General features: G+C 38.0%; 1 protein-coding gene across 16 annotated transcripts in view; it reads right to left on the bottom strand.

Annotated features, from left to right (window-relative positions):
• Positions 1 to 18,544, bottom strand: part of SUGCT (succinyl-CoA:glutarate-CoA transferase) — an 806,218-nt gene that overhangs the window by 772,454 nt on the left and 15,220 nt on the right. For 15 of the 16 annotated variants that reach the window (XR_008617466.1, XR_008617468.1, XR_008617464.1 and 12 more), the window contains 3 exons: positions 17,774 to 17,859; positions 16,858 to 16,908; positions 9,770 to 9,890 (listed from right to left, as the gene is read on the bottom strand). Coding sequence is in view for 7 of the 16 variants with exons in the window: in XM_055085091.1 (XP_054941066.1) it covers positions 9,770 to 9,890; positions 16,858 to 16,908; positions 17,774 to 17,859 (258 nt within the window). In the remaining 9 variants the exon portion in view is untranslated. The remainder of the gene's footprint in view (positions 1 to 9,769; positions 9,891 to 16,857; positions 16,909 to 17,773; positions 17,860 to 18,544) is intronic. The other variant, XR_008617472.1, reaches the window with a different exon arrangement.

Raw genomic sequence — 18,544 nt, 5'->3', positions numbered from 1 at the left:
ATACAGAGTGAAGTAAGTCAGAAAGAGAAAAACAAATACCATATGCTAACACATATATATGGAATCTAAAAAAAAAAAAAATGGTCAGAAGAACCTAGGGGCAAGATGGGAATAAAGATGCAGACCTACTAGAGAATGGACTTGAGGATATGGGGAGGGGGAAGGGGAAGCTGGGACAAAGTGAGGGACTGGCATGGGCATACATACACTACCAAGCGTAAAATAGATAGCTAGTGGGAAGCAGCTGCATAGCACAGGGAGATCAGCTCAGTGGTTTGTGACCACCTAGAGGGGTGGGATAGGAAGGGTGGGAGGGAGCGAGACGCAAGAGGGAAGAGATATGGGACATATGTATAGGTATAACTGATACACTTTGTTATAAAGCAGAAACTAACACACCATTGTAAAGCAATTATACTCCAATAAAGATATTAAAAAATAAATAAATAAATAAATAAATAAATAAATAAAATGACACAAATGAACTTTCCTACGAAACAGAAACAGACTCACAGACATAGAGAACAGACTTGTGGTTGTCAAGGGGGAGGCGGGTGGGGGAGGAAAAGATTGGGAGTTTGGGATTAGCAGATGTAAAATATTATATACAGAATGGATAAACAACAAGGTCATACTGTAATAGCACAGGAAACTATATTCAATATCTTGTGATAAATCGTAACAGAAAAGAATATGAAAAAGAACGTATATATATGTATAACTGAGTCACTTTGCTGCTCAGCAGAAATTAACCCAACATTGTAAAACAACTATACTTCAATAAAATAAATTTTAAAAAATAAAAGGAACAGTTGTCAGCATGCTGTGCATTTCACCCTGCCAAAGGGTAGGGGCAAGCTGCTTCCTCTTTACTTCAAGCCACATGAGGGACACTTCAAAAAAAGCATCTGAGGTCTGGGCCTATAGTTTAGGAATATGAAAGTACATAGGGACTGGACATGTGCCTAAAAAAGTACCAAAAGCAAGAGGCTATGATTACGTCAGTGAAAGGCAGAAGAACTAAAAGATTTGGGAGTAAACTTCACTCCCAGTGGTGAGGAAGAGCAAGGAGTTTTCCCCATGGGCTAAGTGGACCAACAGGAGAGCAGAACTAGTTCATTTTTAAAGGAATTCTATTAACATACACACACTACTATATATAAAATAGATAATCAACAAGGACCTACTGTATAGCACAGGGAACTCTACTCAATATCTTGTACTAATAATGGAATGTTCCTATAACAGAAAAGAATCTGAAAAAGAATACATACATATATATACACACACACACACACACACACATAACTGAATCACTTTGCTGTACACCTTACACTAACACAACATTGTAAATCAACTATACTTCAATTAAAAAATTACAAAAATTAAAAAAGGAATTCTATCCATGAGATAGAATTCTCCTATAGGACAATTTTTCCTATAGGACAAAGTGACCTTGACCTGAACAGGTGGCCTTTGTATACATAAGACCGCACAAAGCTGAGGACGAAAGAGGGAGAACTACAGTCTGAAGTCTCTGAGGCGCCTGCAAAGCTCCCCATAGGACAATCTGCCACCAGCTGAGCTTCAGGCACACAGTAGGCCGCAATGCAGGGCCCAACTACCCCCATCAAGCAGAAGCTCTTTTATACCCATTAACTCACTCTCTTCCCTAAGAGGGCCTGACTCTGAAGGAATCGCAAAGAGAAGCTAGCAATAGGGTAGAGATCGATCATGGAGGAATGAAGAAACTGACTATCCTCTGCCAACACACACACACGCGCACACACACACACTCTTCAGGTTTCCAAGAAGTCAGGCCCAAGTTGGAGAAAGGGAAAAGTCATAAATTGTACAAGAGTTTGAAGTTTTGATTTTAGATTGCACTGGAATTTGTAATACTTGAAATAAAATAATCGGAAAAAAAGTCTGTAGGGGGGCTTCCCTGATGGCACAGTGGTTGCGCGTCCACCTGCCGATGCAGGGGAACCGGGTTCGCGCCCCGGTCCGGGAGGATCCCACATGCCGCGGAGCGGCTGGGACCGTGAGCCATGGCCGCTGGGCCTGCGCGTCCGGAGCCTGTGCTCCGCAACGGGAGAGGCCGCAGCAGAGGGAGGCCCGCATACCACAAAAAAAAAAAAGTCTGTAGGACTTCCCTGGGATTTCACCAATGAGCAAGGAAACTGAGTCAGGAGTGCAGGTTTGCAGAGGTAGGGTGGGAAAGAATAAAGTTTCTGCTTACACTCCACTGAGTCCAACTTGTATAACACATCTGTTCTATGTGTAAGGGTAAAAATAAGTATTTAAAGATAAAAAGATTATGCCCTTGGGGGATAAAATGAAGGCATAAAGTCACTTTCTGGAGTCTGTCCATGTCTACAGACAAAATATAATCTCAGTCCCTAGTTTTATGGGCTGTGCTTTGAAATCTTGTATTTATGTGCTAAGTTTCTCTTCCCCTGCAGAGACGGTGTCATTGTTTGTTTAAACAATGAGTTTGGTACGAAATGGTAAATATGTTAAACCACACTTTCGCTAGGGATCACTGACTATAAAGTTGGACAGATGACCACAACGCTCTAAAATTCTGGGGGAAAAAAAAGTTCTGTTAGAAGGGGAGACAACAGAGACATCTATAATTTAGACCAGTAGTTTCCAGTTATTTTGACTGTGAGGACCTCTTTTAATGTCGTATCTGTAACTGACTGTTTATTCAATCTAGAAATGATGCTTAATGAACTAAACTGGACTATTATTTTTAGAGGTTAAAAACAACTTGCCCATTGTTATTCCATTTGACTCAGTTCTGATTCTTTCTCTTTCTTCCTCCCTCCCTCCCTTCCTCCCTTCCTTCCTCACTCCCTCTCTCCCTCCTTCCCTCCCTTCTTTCTTGTTTTTCTCCCCTTCAAAATTTTTATGGGTTTAGAGTACAGGCAGACTTCTAATTATTCTTTTTTAAAAGACATGGTTATGTGGTGAATATGTAGAAAATGATGAAAATATACATGTACACAGACGAACTCACTCCATAAGAATCCAAGTGCAGCAGTGTTTTGTTTTGTATTATCGTTGCCATGATATAGTGTTGGATGCAGTTGCTAGATGATCTGCCATATCCATCTGGGCTCATCATTCTCTGTTACTGACTCTGAAACACCATGGGAGCCTTTAGTAATCTAAAGAAATTTTATCTTAATAGCTACTCTCTCAAACATGAACCTTATTTCAAGACCAATGTTTATAATGAAATTCTTCAATGAGACAATCAGTATTCGATTCCCACCTCTTCCAAAGATCATTTTTGGTGTAATCTGAATCATATCCCTCTACTGCTCAAACCCCTTCCAGCACAACATGGCACTTGCACACCTCTATGCAGTGTCTTCTCAAGCATGCTGTTCCCAGTTACTGGTATTCTAGGCACACTGGCTTTCTCTTAGGCCTTTAAAGATAGCTAGATCTTTCCTACCTCTGCACGTGGTGCTCTCTCTGCCTGAATAGCTCCTCCCCTTGCTCTTTGCATGGCTGGCTCCTTCTCACACTTTAAGTCTATGAAATGTTACCTCCCCAGAAAGGACTTCCTTGACCATCCCATTTACTTATGCATCCCCTGCTCTACTAATCTCCACCACAGTACCCTGTTTGATTCTTTCACGACAGCACAATTTGTTAGTACATGCCATACTCTCTTCTTAACCCGTTTATGAAGTGTCTCTCACACTAGGCTGTAAGCTCCTTAAAGGCAGGAACCATGTCTGCATTGTTCACTCTGTACACTCAACACAGCCAGGAATCTACAGAAGCTCAAGAAACATGTACTGGAGTGGTGGGGGTGAGGGGCAGACAAAGAAAAGGAATGAGAAAGGAAGGGATTATTGGGGCATTTCTGAATCATTTGCTGTTGTTATTTCAAGCATAAAAGGGTATTCAGAATGGGGCTTCCCTGGTTAATGCAGGGGACACGGGTTCGAGCCCTGGTCCAGGAAGATCCCACATGCCGCGGAGCAACTAAGCCCGTGTGCCACAACTACTGAGCCTGCACTCTAGAGCCTGCGAGCCACAACTACTGAGCCCGCAAGCCACAACTACTGAGCCCACACTCCGCAACGAGAAGCCACCACAGTGAGAAGCCCGCGCACGGCAACGAAGAGTAGCCTCCACTCGCCGCAACTAGAGAAAGCCCACGCGCAGCAACGAAGACCCAACACAGCCAAAAATAAATAAATAAATAAATAAGGGTGTACAGAACAACATAACAAATACTCATGCATCTGCCAGTTGGCTATTTGGCAAATACAGCTGAAGTCCTGTGTGTATCCCTGACCCCCTTCCCTCCCTCCCCACTCCCCAGGGGTAATCATTCTCTTGAGTTTAGTATTTTTCATTACTACGAATACTATTTTTCTACGAATATTTTAATATTTTAATATTTTATATTTCATATTTTAATCACATACGAGTAAACTACCAAAAAATATATTTTTTATATAATTTTAACTCTGTATGAATAATATCATTCTGTATATCATCTTTTGTAACTTGTTCTCAAAAATTAAAAAACTGCTTTGCAAACTACTTTCCTTAAAAAAAGACAAGAAATTTTATTTAAAGGGTAAACACAACGTTCCTACCACAAAATTAGTTTAGTCAATAACATAATGTAATGTTTATCCTTTTAGAAAGAAAGAGTAATGAAGTTAACATGAAGAAAAAAAGTAAATTCTTTAAAATGTGGTAGCATTCTTATTGCTAAGTGTGTATAATTAATAACATGCACAGAAGACACGAAGGAAAGAAGATAAAAGTTTAAATTAAATTGCTAAGGAAAATATCATTGTACTTCTAAAAGTACAGAAAAGTAGAGAATGGTCACTTTGAAAAAAAAATACTTTGAAAAAATATAGATACGTCCTTTCAGAGATTCTCTCCACCCAGTGGTACACAGGAAACACTACAGTTTTCTCAAAAAGGAATTCGTAGTGAATTCTATTGATAGCTTTTTAAACACTGCCCCCTAATGTTCACGCTCAGCTTCTTCTGAAATGACAAGAGGACAGTTCTAATAAAAATAATCGAGTCCTTCCTCCCTCGTGATGAGCGCAGCATTTCTGTGCTGTAGACCAGATTTCACAGCCTGAGGCAGTCTCAGCCACACAATGGTCAGAATGCATTAGAGTAAACTCCCAACCACTCCAAGGTTATTCTCATCAGCAGTAAGGGCAACATGTGAGTGAGAACAGACTATCTGGGCTTGGAAAGCACTGACAAGACATCAATACCACTGGGAAACATCAGGAAAGTCTAGGATCCCAATAATAACATGTGCAACTTTAGACTGATCTAATCAGTCTTACTGAAAAAAAAAACATTGATTACCAAGAATATCAAACTTCTAAAAAAACAGAGATGCCCCTTGCTTTATATACACATACACACAAACTCATGGCTCACAAATGACGGCTGCTTCCAAAAGAATCCGTTGAAATTAGACTCCCTGATGAGCAACTCTGTTCGTGACTCCCACCGGTGCCAATATGATCCACAACAAATGAAACAGAATAACAAAACTATATATTCTCAAGGAGGCCTGTCCAGTGTCTTGTAATCACAAAGTCCGTGTCATCACTTAACAATGATACACGTCTAAACAGAGAAAGCGTAGAAGCACTTAATACCAAGTCAAGAAGCCTGAGTTTTAAATCCATTTGCCGTTAAATAGCCGTGTGACCTTAGGTCCCTTAGCTGTTCTGGGTCTGTTTCCTTATCAGGAAATAAAGAAGAAAGAGCTGTGTGAATGTTTTTCTAATGATTGTCAGGAGGTGGGGATACACAGGATTATAGAATAAAGAGGGCTGCTTTTTCAGACTACACATGCCTCTCCCCATCACCCCTTCATGCCCCATCCCTATTACCGAAAAGCATATGATACTCCCATTTTCCCCTTAGCTGAGAACTACTGGATTATATAATCTATCTCTAAGGGCCTTTGCCACACTAAAGTGTTAACACAGGATCTGAGAACTGTTAGAAAACTTAAGAGATTCTCCAGTCACAAGACAAGGCCCAGAAGAACTTTTGATTCTAACCGTAGTCAGATACAGATGTGAAACTCTGGGGAAGTGTGAGGCTTCCCAAGTGGATTAGCATTTCATTTAGCTGGGTGATGTGATGAAATACATTATTATTCCCAATCTTCACCCTTCCCGGATCCCATGCCCTTTTCAATGCGACTTTGTAGTTCCTGCCACTAGAGTATTATATTTAACCACCTCTTGGTATTAGGCTTGGCCATATGACTTGCCTTGACCAAATGAATACCTAGCAGATGTGATGTGAGCAGAGAGAGGCTTTAAACGTGCTTGTGAGGTTAAGTTTGTTCTCTTGTGCGCTTGCCTTTCACTACGAGGAGAACACGTACTTGGTAGCCACTGGTCCAAGGAGTGTAAGACACGGGCAGAGCAGACCTGCAACTTAGAGCCAAACCTAACGAGTCTAGATCAGCTGAATCCCAGCCAATCCACATTTATGACAATGAGAAATAAATACTTACTGTCAAGTAAGATTTTGCATTTGTTAGTTATGTAGAATTTTTATGGTTACAGGGTAATTCAGAAGATAATAGTTCACCTATTTTAATATTTTAGACCTCAGCATTTCCATTACATTGTGAGACTCTAAGGAAAAATCTCTCCCTCTCTCACACACACATAAGTATTCGATATACAGACACACAAACAAAAGTGTGATTACAGATCTATATAATAGGACATCTGAAAAAGAGTCAGATCTAGTGGCAAAGATCTACTATGTACAGAACCTATCTCTCGTGCTGTTCAGCAGAGAAGTTAATGATCACTGGGCTCTTCGATCTAAATCTAAAATAATAACAATTGTCCAAATATTGCAACTATAGCTTATTTTATATGAAAATACCACCACAAAGACAATTACACCATGAAAAGCAATATTTATACTAAAGTAATGTGTCACAGTCAAAGTATTATAATATCTCAATTAACCTGAATGCACAGAAATAGAAGTATTTGGTTCTTATAATTTTATGAATAACAAACATTTTTAAGATAACATTTTTGTGGCTTTTATAGTAAAACAAGATTTTCAGATACCTATTTTAAGATAAATTTACTGAAATATAAGGAGTAAAGTTTTTGTTTGGTTCCCTTTTAAAATATTTTTTAAATGTGCTAGTTCCCTTACTGACTTAGGAAAAAACCTAATGCATAGGGACCTAACGACAATAAGTGAATATTTACTTCATGGTACGGACTCTTTTGGTACCTTAAAGCAAAGATCATTACATTAGTGCTATGGACGAACTACAAAAGAAATAACAGATTAGGCCAACTATGCCCTAACCCCAGGCTATCCTCTGAAAGTTTCTTTGGAAAACGTAAACATAACATTTACCACTTACACTTATCTCCGAAAAGTAGAATGCAAAAAAAAAAAAAAAAAAAAGGCAGCTATTAAAAACTCTTTAGCCAAGTTCTGATTATTCATTCTTTGAGGTAAGAAACTCCCTACCATGTGCTCTATACTGTGTGCTGAACAAGAGCCTGAATGATAGTGGGGGAGACAGGCAAATAAAGAGTAAAATATGGTAGACAACAGCCAACCCAGTCTTCAGGGATCGAGAGAAAAAGTCTGCACAGAAGCAATGACATCCAAGGTGAGATCTAAAGAACAAAGACAGAGTTACCGGGTGTGGCAGGAGATTAGTGTTCCAAGCAATGGGAACATCGTGTGTAAAGGCTCTGCCGTGAGAGCGAGTGTGGTGCATTTAGGAGATGCGAATAATTCAGGTCCATACGTGCTTTATGCTTTACGCTTTTCTGCTTAAACTGTCTATGAAAATAAACCCTTCCCTCACTTAGCCTCTGGGTTCTCCTCCCACCTCACTGATGATTCCTTGATTCCTTCACAACTTCCTTCACTGCGTCATCATCATCATCATCGTCTCCTAAACATCTACTCATGGGAGTGCATCAGGCTCAGCCACTCAGACTCTCCTTTTTCTATCTACACTCACTCTGTGAAAGATCAAATACAGACTTCAAATACCATGTATTTGCTCATAACTATAAAATTTTACATCTCCCGACTCTTAGATCCAAGCCCTTACTCCACATTTCAAGCTAGACTTGGACTTGACATTCCAAGTCCAAACGTGATGTTCTCCCTCCCAAAGCTGCTTTCCACAGTCCTATTCGACTCTGTAAACAGCAATTCTTCTTATCGCTCAGGCCAAAACCCTAGTCATCCTTAACTCTAGTCTTTCTCTGATACTCACGTCTCATCCATCTGCAAACCTTACCCCCTTTTCTCGAAAACATTCAGAATTCTATCACTCTTTAACTACCTCGACCACTGCTACTCTAATTCAAGTCCCCATCATCTCTAGCCTGGACTATTTCAATAGCTTCGTAATTGTTCTCCCACTACCCTTGTCCTCGACAGTCTATTCTTAACACAGTAGCTAGAGTGATCCTTTTAAAAATGTCAGGTCACATCATTCCTCTACTTAAAACTCTCCATTAGCTTACAATCTTATTCGAAGTAAAAGCCTAATTCCTTAAGAGCAGCCCACAAGCCCTTACTAACCATCATCTTACTAACCCATTATCTCCCTGATTTTCTTCCTACCACATTCCCCCTCACTCACTCTGTTTCTGCCATCCTTGCTAGTCCTCAAACAGGCCCAACACAGTCTTGCCCCAGGTCCTCTGCACTTGCTGTTCCCCTTGCCCGAAACCCTCATTGCCAATAATGATACGATTCACTCCTTTACTTCATTCAGGTCTTGGCTTAAATGTCCCCTTTATCAATGAAGCCTTGTCTCACCTCCCAGTATAAAATAGGCCCTCCTCACCTCATCCCCTTTGCCCTGTTTAGTTTCTCTCTTTTGACCTTATCACTACTGCACTCAATTACAAAACACAAAAGAATGTGTTTACTTATTTACTATCTATCTCCCTAACCTAGAATGTAAATCTGCTGGAGAGCACAGATATGTGTTATTCATTGCTGTATCTCAGAAGCTTAGAATACTGCCTGGCAGATCACAGGTCTGCAGTAAATATTTGGTGGATGAATTAATAAAATCTGAAAATCTTATAAATTATTCTGACAAAAGCTATTAATGTAATTTTCTATTTAAAGAATAACTTTTTAATACTGTATCCCTAATTAATAGCTAAGTGCTTATAAACTATGTAAAGATAACTAATACAATGACTTTTTTCCCTTTAGCCTAAAGACACACTTATACACACACACACACACACACACACACACACACACACACACACACACACACACACAAAGAGAGTTCACCATCAAGGGCTGAACAATCTAAAAGACTTTATAGCACTCTTTTCCTTCAGTTGGCTTTAGCACTTTTGAATATATTGAAGCAGTATGTTGAGATCCTATGTTATCTTAAAGCCAATTAATATTTCACCTGTAATTGTACATATAAGTTAATATAGTACCTTGTCAGTATTTTGTGAAATATCAATAGAAAAATTGGCAAAACTACAGGCAGACAATTCACAGAAGAAATATGAAAAATGTTCATTTAGGTTAATGTTCTTTAGTGATTAATTTTCAACAACCTAAAATGGCTTGGCAGGGAGGGAGAGCAGAACCACCTCAAGAAAACCAACACTAGCGAGAGGTTTCTTATATACAGAAAGAGACAAAGAAACTGGAAAACCTCGCCATTGACGAGGGTGTGGTGCTGAAATACCTGTGATGGAACAGTAGACCATGTGAGGCGCTATCACGTCTATATCTTCATAGCCCAGCCCCATTGCAGACAATTTGCCAGGGACATAGTTTTCCACAAATACATCACAAACAGCTGCAAGCTGAAAGAAGAGGTGAAGATGAGTCAGACTTCTTAAGGGACTTCCCAGCTTTCAACAAATCCCCACATGACAGAATTCTGATTTCAGTAAATACAATTGATCCTGGCTTTGTAAACACCCAGAAAAATCACAGGAAAAGTAGAATTACAAAGTATTCTTGGATAAACACGAAGGCTCTGGTCAACTACTTGAGGTATTACTGCCAGTAAAACAATGGCTATTAAAATTTTCAGTTACTACCATGGTATTAAGTGGATTCTGCTTACATTAAATGTAAGAAATATCTAGGCTACACGGTCTATCTAAATATATTCTCAGAAGTTTAGGTAAAAAAATTAGAATATAAGTACATAAAATATATGAAAAATATCTTTTAACCCCTTTAAAATAAAACTAAATACAATGTCTTTACTACTCCATCCTTATTATGTAATATTCCTCATTACAACATGTACATATAGGCACTTACTACATGTAAACATGATTCTGAATTGCTTTCACACTTTCCAGATGCTTTCTTTCCAAAGAGTTTTAAATGTATTTAATGAACCATTAAAAAAACAAAACTGCTAAACTATAACCCAGTAAATCAGTAACTGTCAGAAACAAAACCCCAACTCTGATTCCCAGATCACTGCAACAAGCCATCGTAAACCTTAATTTTAAAATTCTTTTCAAAATTTCAATTGTGACTACATATCTTTTGAAAAGTCATCACAAAAATTGTACTAGGTCATCCAGAAAAATTCATTACAGTAATTCTTAAACATATCCAAGTGCCTAATAACTATTCAATAATTTTTTAATTGCCATGTTGACATAGATATATTCTCACACATCAAACTGATGTAATAGAATAAGACTCTGGACCAGGGGTGGGCAAACTTTTTTCAAAAAATGTCAAAGAGTAAATATTTTAGCCTTTTTAGGCCACATACATTCCCTGTCACATGTTCTTTATTTTTCTTTAACAATCTTTTAAAATGTAAAATTCACCGTTAGTCCATGGGCTGTGCAAAAACAAACCTGATTTGGCCCACACAGTCTGCCAACCTCTGCTCTAGATGGAAAATAACTGAATTTACATAAACTTTAGAAGGAAACATGTAAATAAGTTGAGTGCCTGTTTGTTATTGTGTCACCAAATTTGGAGTGTACACATGGAACTGTTTGACTTAACAAAATTTAGGGGGAGGAGATCTTAGGAGGCATCTCAGGGAAATAAGCTGTTATCCTCCAGAGCTCCTGAAACAGAGGTACCAGGGGCCCAGGTGACCACCTGTCAGAAGAGGAATGATACATACATTAAGATACAGGACAGAGAGAGAAAGGTTTTCAAGTATGCACCCCAAATCTTAAGCCATACAGGCACGCTTTCCAAATTTCAGGTGCCAATTAACATTCAAGCTGCGTCTCACATGGGCAACTCTATGCAGTATGCCCCAGGGACAGCCCAAGTAGAGATGTGTTTATTTTTTGTTAATGATTCTACCAAATGTTGCTTGGAAAATGTGGAGGGAGAATGGGTGTTAGTATAAATAGAACACAAAGCTACAGTTACATTGTAATTTATTCCACATATTTTTCTGAGCTTCTGTCTGCTACTCACACAGCACTCCTGCAGGTACTAAAGAAAACAAGCTGCATCAAACACATCTAGATTCTTACACCAGTCATCTCTCTGCTGCATATTCTGCATGGTGCACAGTATAGTACCTTATGCAAATGACATTTAATAAATTATTTTTAATTTTAAAACTCTGTGTGGGTTCCTCAAAAAGTTAAACACAATTAAGATGTGACTCAGAGATGCCAATCCTAAGTATATACCCAAAATAATTGAAAGCAGGGACTTGAACAGGTACTTGTATCCAAATGTTCATAGCAGCATTATTCACAATAGCCAAAAGGTGGAAACAACCCAAGTATCCATCAACAGACAAATATATCCATCCAATAAAGTAGAATATTATTCAGCCATAAAAAGGAGCAAAGTTCTGATACATGCTACAACATGGATGAACGTTGAAAACACTATGCTAAGTAAAATTAACCGGACACAAAAGTACATATATTATATGATTTCACTTATATGAAATATCTAGAATAGGCAAATTCATAAAGACAGAAAGTAAATTAGAGGTTATCAGAGGCCGAGGGGAGAAGGAAGTGGAGAATTATCGGTTAATGGATACAGAGTTTGTTTGGGATGATTAAACATAAAGGAAATACACAGCAGTGATGGTTGCACACAATTATGAATGTAATTAATGCTACTGAACTATAGAGTAAAAATGGTTAAAATGACATTTTATGTTATATATATTACACCACAATTTTAAAACTTTTAACTATATAGGGTATTTGTATTTTTAGATTTCTATACCATAATAAATCACATTTCAATTCACATAAAGTATTCAGATGGATCACAAACAAATTCACTGTTTCAATAAGACAAGAAAATAAATATAATGAGTAAGTTATATTAATAGAAAAGTATTCAGAATGTATAAACAAAAAACATTAAAAAACAATATACATGGTATTATCTCATGTTTACTGGAAAAATGAGTATGCAAGGACATAAAGAGATTTGATATGATACACTAAAATATTAATCTTTTTGCCCATGAGCAGATATTACTTGTATAACAACAGAAAAAAAAAATTAAGCTAAAAAGAGGTGTGCTCAGAGTACCATGTAGTTGACTCTCCGAAGTTATAAGAAAAATATGGAAAAGTTGAATTTAGAAGCTAAAGACTTCCACTGATAAAGATGCCCAGTAGCTTTTTATTATTACCCAAGAACTCAATATGTATGCATTATGATACTTATTGATAAAATATCCCTAGAAAAGTGTATAGCGCAGAAGTTATTCTTTGCTCCATTTTATAAATATTTATTTTAAATAAACACATACTATCTATTTACTAGATACTGATTCTTAGTGAGTCTGCCAACCAACATATTCTCCCTCCCTCTCTCTTTCGGGATATTTACCCATTTCAAGATCACGTATGTTCCCTAAAGCGTTAACTAAGGCATTCGTTAAAATTCTAAACAGTGCAGTGCTGAAATCAGAGACATCACAAACCTCCCTGAGTTATGTGGATCTCCACACTATCTACAAGTAATATACAAGTCAACTGCTTCAGTGGAGACCAAACATTTATCGCATTTCCCTGATACAAGGATCTACTAGGAAATAAAGTGAGGGGGGAAAAGACTTGTTCCCAGTTTTGCTGGTGATCACCTCTTCCTCATCTTGGCGCTCACAGATCACCTAATAATCTATTCTAGATTCTTACCCACAATAAGAAACAAAAACAATTTTGCATGTTAAAGAACTCATCATCTTTTTCTTTTCTTCTGGGAAAAAAAAAATCTTCCTTCCACTCACAGAGTAAAAAAACTAAAATCAATTGAAATACAGAATACCTAATTCTGAGATGTCTTCGTTAGATATAATTTAGGAACAGACTGGATGAGCAAGATCAGAAATAGAGGGGAAGTGATGATAATAATTTAACCACATTTATCAGTTAAAAAAAAAAATCATAAAATAATTTTTAAATGTATGTCAAAGAATGTCCTTACTCTTAGATGTATTCTGCACTCAAATGCTCCTACCCCTGAGCTATACCTCCCAGGAGATGTCTCCTGAAGGACTTAAGGACAAAGTTTCATATCTTTCACTTACTTTCAAATAGTTCAAAATCAGACACACACATACCACATGTATTCATATGTAAATAAACAAATATACCAAAATGTTAAAACTGTTGCATCTAGGCATAGGGTAAATAAGAGTTCATTATACTACTCTTTCCATTTTTCTGTATGTTGGAATTTTTCATAATAAGATGTTGGAGGAAAATAAAACCCATGACACTGCTCTATTGGCTATGATTCACACCCACAATATGGATACTGTCACTGTCAACTAATTAACATAGAGAATTATTTGAAATATAGATGACATGTTAGGAAGTTATCAAATCATATTGCCATGAAAATATATAGACTTTTCTAAGCAGAGCCTTCTTTTCTACACAACCTATTTTTGGTTAGCCTGGTTGACAAAGGAGTCATACTTTTTGGAGCTCTCATGTATCCAGCTGACTGCTTTGTATAATACTCTGGAACTGTATCTATAAACTAGACTCATTAGATTAGCAATCATAGCCACCAAGTTCTGAATACAAAGGTTGTTTTGCTACTCTTAAGACCAAAAGAGAAATCCATGTCAGAAAGAATAAAAAGACTAGGCAAAAAATAACTTTTCCTCTAGGCAGTAAGATATATAACTTATGAAATGTATAACTAGCTGAAAGCAACAGGTATGAAAAATGACTGCAGACAATCTATTAAAGTTTAATATGAGTTGAAATGTACTTTATTGTTATCAGATATGAAGAGAAACCATGCCCATAATGAAACAATTTAAAGCTGTTACAATCTGGTGGAGGACACAGGCAGGATCCAAAGAGAGTGAGAAAGATGTCCCAGCAAATTCATTTCTTTTGGTTAGAATTATACATGTAGGCCTAAAATACTCCAATGTACACTGATGTCTTAGGAGCAAGAGTTATGAATTCCACCTAACACTGCCCCATTGAAAAACCCTAATGAACTTGTAAAGTATTTGTTAAATCAAATCTGAAACCTTCACTATTCAGGATAAAATATCAAAATGTTCTGAAATGGAAGCAAAGCAGCAGGAACTGAGAACACTGAAGGTGGAACTGAGAAACATAAACCAGAAAGAGAAGAATTAAGAACAATCTCCTAGATGATTCATCATCATCATCATCATAATAACAACTACTGAAAAGATAAAAAGAAGGGCCTGAGAATGAAGACAATGGGAGTTGAGTCCAAGATGAGGGTCGCTGCCATAGAAAAACAAGGCAGGGTGGGCTTCCCTGGTGGCACAGTGGTTGAGAATCCGCCTAACGATGCAGGGGACACGGGTTTAAGCCCTGGTCTGGGAAGATCCCACATGCCGCGGAGCAGCTAAGCCCGTGCACCACACTACTGAGCCCGTGCTCTAGAGCCCATGAGCCACAACTACTGAGCCCCCGTGCCTAGAGCCAGTGCTCCGCAACAAGAGAAGCCACTGCAATGAGAAGCCCGCGCACTGCAACGAAGAGTAGCCCCCGCCTGCCGCAACTAGAGAAAGCCCGGACGCAGCAACAAAGACCCAATGCAGCCAAAAATTAAAAAAATAAATAAATAAATGTATTTTAAAAAAAAAAACAAGGCAAGGCAATAATAACAGAGAACAATTTAGAAAAATCATATTAAGTTGCAACTGAAAAAGAAAATAAAAACAAGCAAAGAAACCTAAGTTATGCTATAGAAAAGATGTAGGAAAACAGGACAGTGAGATCAGGACAATTATCAAGCTTTGGGTTCAACATATATCTAGTAAAATTCTAAATTTGTTGGATTAATCCAACAGAACCAGAGCGATGATCACCGATTCTGATCTTAATAATCAGAAGACATTATTTTTCAATCAGCCAGATGATAAGGAAAGAAGCATCAGAGCAATGAAGCTAAAACTGATACTTTGATATAAAACAAATTTGGGGATTTGGTTCTCTAATCAAGGAGATTTACATCCATTACATTTGACTTGATTTTTTTTTTTTTTTTTTTTTTTTGCGGTACGCGGGCCTCTCACTGCCCCAAACTTTTTTTTTTAATATTTATTTTATCTATTTATTTATGGCTGCGTTGGGTCTTCGCCGCTGCGCACGGGCTCTCTCCAGTTGCAGTGAGCGGGGGCTACTCTTCATTGCGGTGCACGGGCCTCTCATTGCAGTGGCCTCTCCTGCTGCGGAGCACGGGCTCTAGGCACGGCTTCAGTAGTTGTGGCTCGCGGGCTCTAGAGCGCAGGCTCAGTAGTTGTGGCGCACGGGCCCAGCCGCTCCACAGCATGCGGGATCCTCCCGGGCCAGGGCTCGAACCCGTGTCCCCTGCCCTGGCAGGCAGATTCTTAACCACGGTGCCACCAGGGGGATCCTCCCGGGCCAGGGCTCGAACCCGTGTCCCCTGCCTTGGCAGGCAGATTCTTAACCACGGTGCCACCAGGGAAGCCCTAGACTTCAAACTTTAACAAGAATGGCAAACAAGTTTTATCTCACATGATGAGTCCACCTTCACGTGCATCAGGAACAATAATAATATTTAACGCTGAAAGAGTGCTGACTATGACTACGGCAGGCACCCTTCCCCACATTTTACACAATATTAACTCAATTCTAACAACCCTAAGAAGTAGGTATTATTATTGTCCCCATTTGGCTAATAAGGGAACTGAGGCATAAAGAAGTTAAGTAACCTGCCTGAAGTCACATGGCTAGTAAGTAAAGAAGGCAGGATTTGAATCCCAGCAGTAGAACACTGGGGTATGCCCCTAACCATTGTGCTGGCCCCTAAGGAAAGATGCCAAGATCAGGTCTGCACACATCAGCCATCTGAATAAGTGTTAGAAAAACCTTGGGCTCTACAGTGATGTAGATCTAGGGTTCAAATTTCAGCTCCTCCCTTTACTAGCTATGTGATCTTTAGACAATCACTCAAGCCCCTTGAGACTCATTTCACCTCTTGTGAAAATGAGGATATAATACTTCATTTACAAGGAAAATTCTGAAGATTTGAGAAGATAATATGAGTAAAGTACCCAGGCCTAAGATCTGATGCAGGGCAGGCACTCAGTCAATGGACACTAGTACCATAACTGAACACTCCGACACTATGGAGAAATGTTAAACACAGTATACCAGAAATTATAAAGCAAATTATACTTAGTATAAAAACGAAGTTAAACTCAAATGGCATTTACAGCAAAATTTCAGATTGCCAATGAAATAATGTTTTAAAACATTTTTACTCATATTCAAATCCCTAATTACAACCCAGGTGACAAGATGCCTTCTATAGAGCATACTGTACCTCTTTGATGATTTTCACCCCTTTTGGATCCTTGATATTAACAGCTATACTCTAAAAATTAAAAATATATATATTAAAATAGTATCTTAAAAATTTTTCTTATTGCTGACAGTTCAATAAGAGAGCCATTCATATTACAGATTTCTCCTCTTAAAGTAAATGCATCTTCCTCACGAAGAAACATTTAAATAATTTTTACTGATTTTATTTTCAATTCGGATATGTTAGGATGATAATAAGGATTATAGTAAAAATTTTTCAAATAATAATACCAAATGTAGGCAATTAGCAATCTCCAAAAGAATAACAAATGTAACACATCAAGTGATTCCTCACTTTAATAAAATTATTTCCATTAAAAACCATTATAAATTCTCAAAAAATGTTTTAAGTTAGTAGAGAAGGAAAATTAATAAAAAGCTCTACTGTTTCTACTTGGTAACTGGTGAATGAATAAAATAAAATAAAATTTCACCTTATTGGGAATATTACTAATATCTACAAAAAGGGGTAGAAATAAACAAGCCACAATGATATCAAAAGTTTTGTTATTACAAGAGAATTACACAGGGCTTCCCTGGTGGCGCAGTGGTTAACAATCTGCCTGCCAATGCAGGGGACACAGGTTCGAGCCCTGGTCTGGGAAGATCCCACATGCCGCGGGGCAACTAAGCCCCTGAGCCACAACTTACTGAGCCCGTGCGCCTAGAGCCCGTGCTCCGCAACAAGAGAAGCCACTGCATTGAGAAGCCCGCGCACCGCAACGAAGAGTAGCCCCCGCTCGCCACAACTAGAGAAAGCCCGCGTGCAGCAACGAAGACCCAAGGCAGCCAAAAATAAATAAATAAATAAAATTTTTTTTTTAAAAAAAAGAGAGAATTACACAAAGAAAGCAAAAAGGGGATAATATTCTTACTTTTTTATTTCGGTTAACACTGAGAAAATAAGTACTTTCTGTCCCCACAAAAGGTGGACCCCAAGTTCGTGTATCATCACCAGCTCCTGAAAATAATAGTATGAACTATTTAACCTTGAAACATCATGAGACATTTCAAATCAACAGGCTTACTCATATGTAAGTTCACAGATGCCTAAACAAGATCAGCGGAATTAGCAACCTAAAGTGGCCTTGGGACCTTGTTAGAACTGCCCAAACTCTTTACCTGTTCACGTAAATCACTAAATCCTCCCATAGCTTCTTTCACTAAAATCCATCCCTGAAAGTCAAAATCCAGAAGGGAATATCCTACTGGCATTCTTTGGATTTAATAAATGGCAAGTCTGAGGGGGAAAAAAATTACTCTCCTACTTCAACAAACAAGTCAGCTCTTTCAGTGTTTTTAGCATTAAATGTGCAAACAAAATGTTGGGTCTACAAAATATTTTTGTTAAATATAATTTAAATCAGGATAATGATAAGTAAGTCTTTATGATAAAGTGGTATCTGAGGCTAGGTATAAAACAATGATAAATAAATCTATTTTTAAAATTCTGTAGCAATAAATCAGAAAAAGCAAAATAAGCTACTGAATAGCAAATGTCAATAATTTAAGATGCTATTTAGAATAAAATTTTAGTAGTCTAGGTCTTGCTTCAAATGTCTTGCTTCAAAGTAAAAGTTTAAAAACATCAAAAATAGGGTATTTTATTCTAAACATCTACTTCAAACGATTCTGAAAAGTACTTG

The sequence above is a fragment of the Physeter macrocephalus genome, chromosome 5, assembly GCF_002837175.3.
Source record: "Physeter macrocephalus isolate SW-GA chromosome 5, ASM283717v5, whole genome shotgun sequence".
Lineage (NCBI taxonomy): Eukaryota > Metazoa > Chordata > Mammalia > Artiodactyla > Physeteridae > Physeter > Physeter macrocephalus.
Note: the sequence above shows the minus strand (reverse complement) of the source record. Positions and strands in the feature narration are given on the sequence as shown.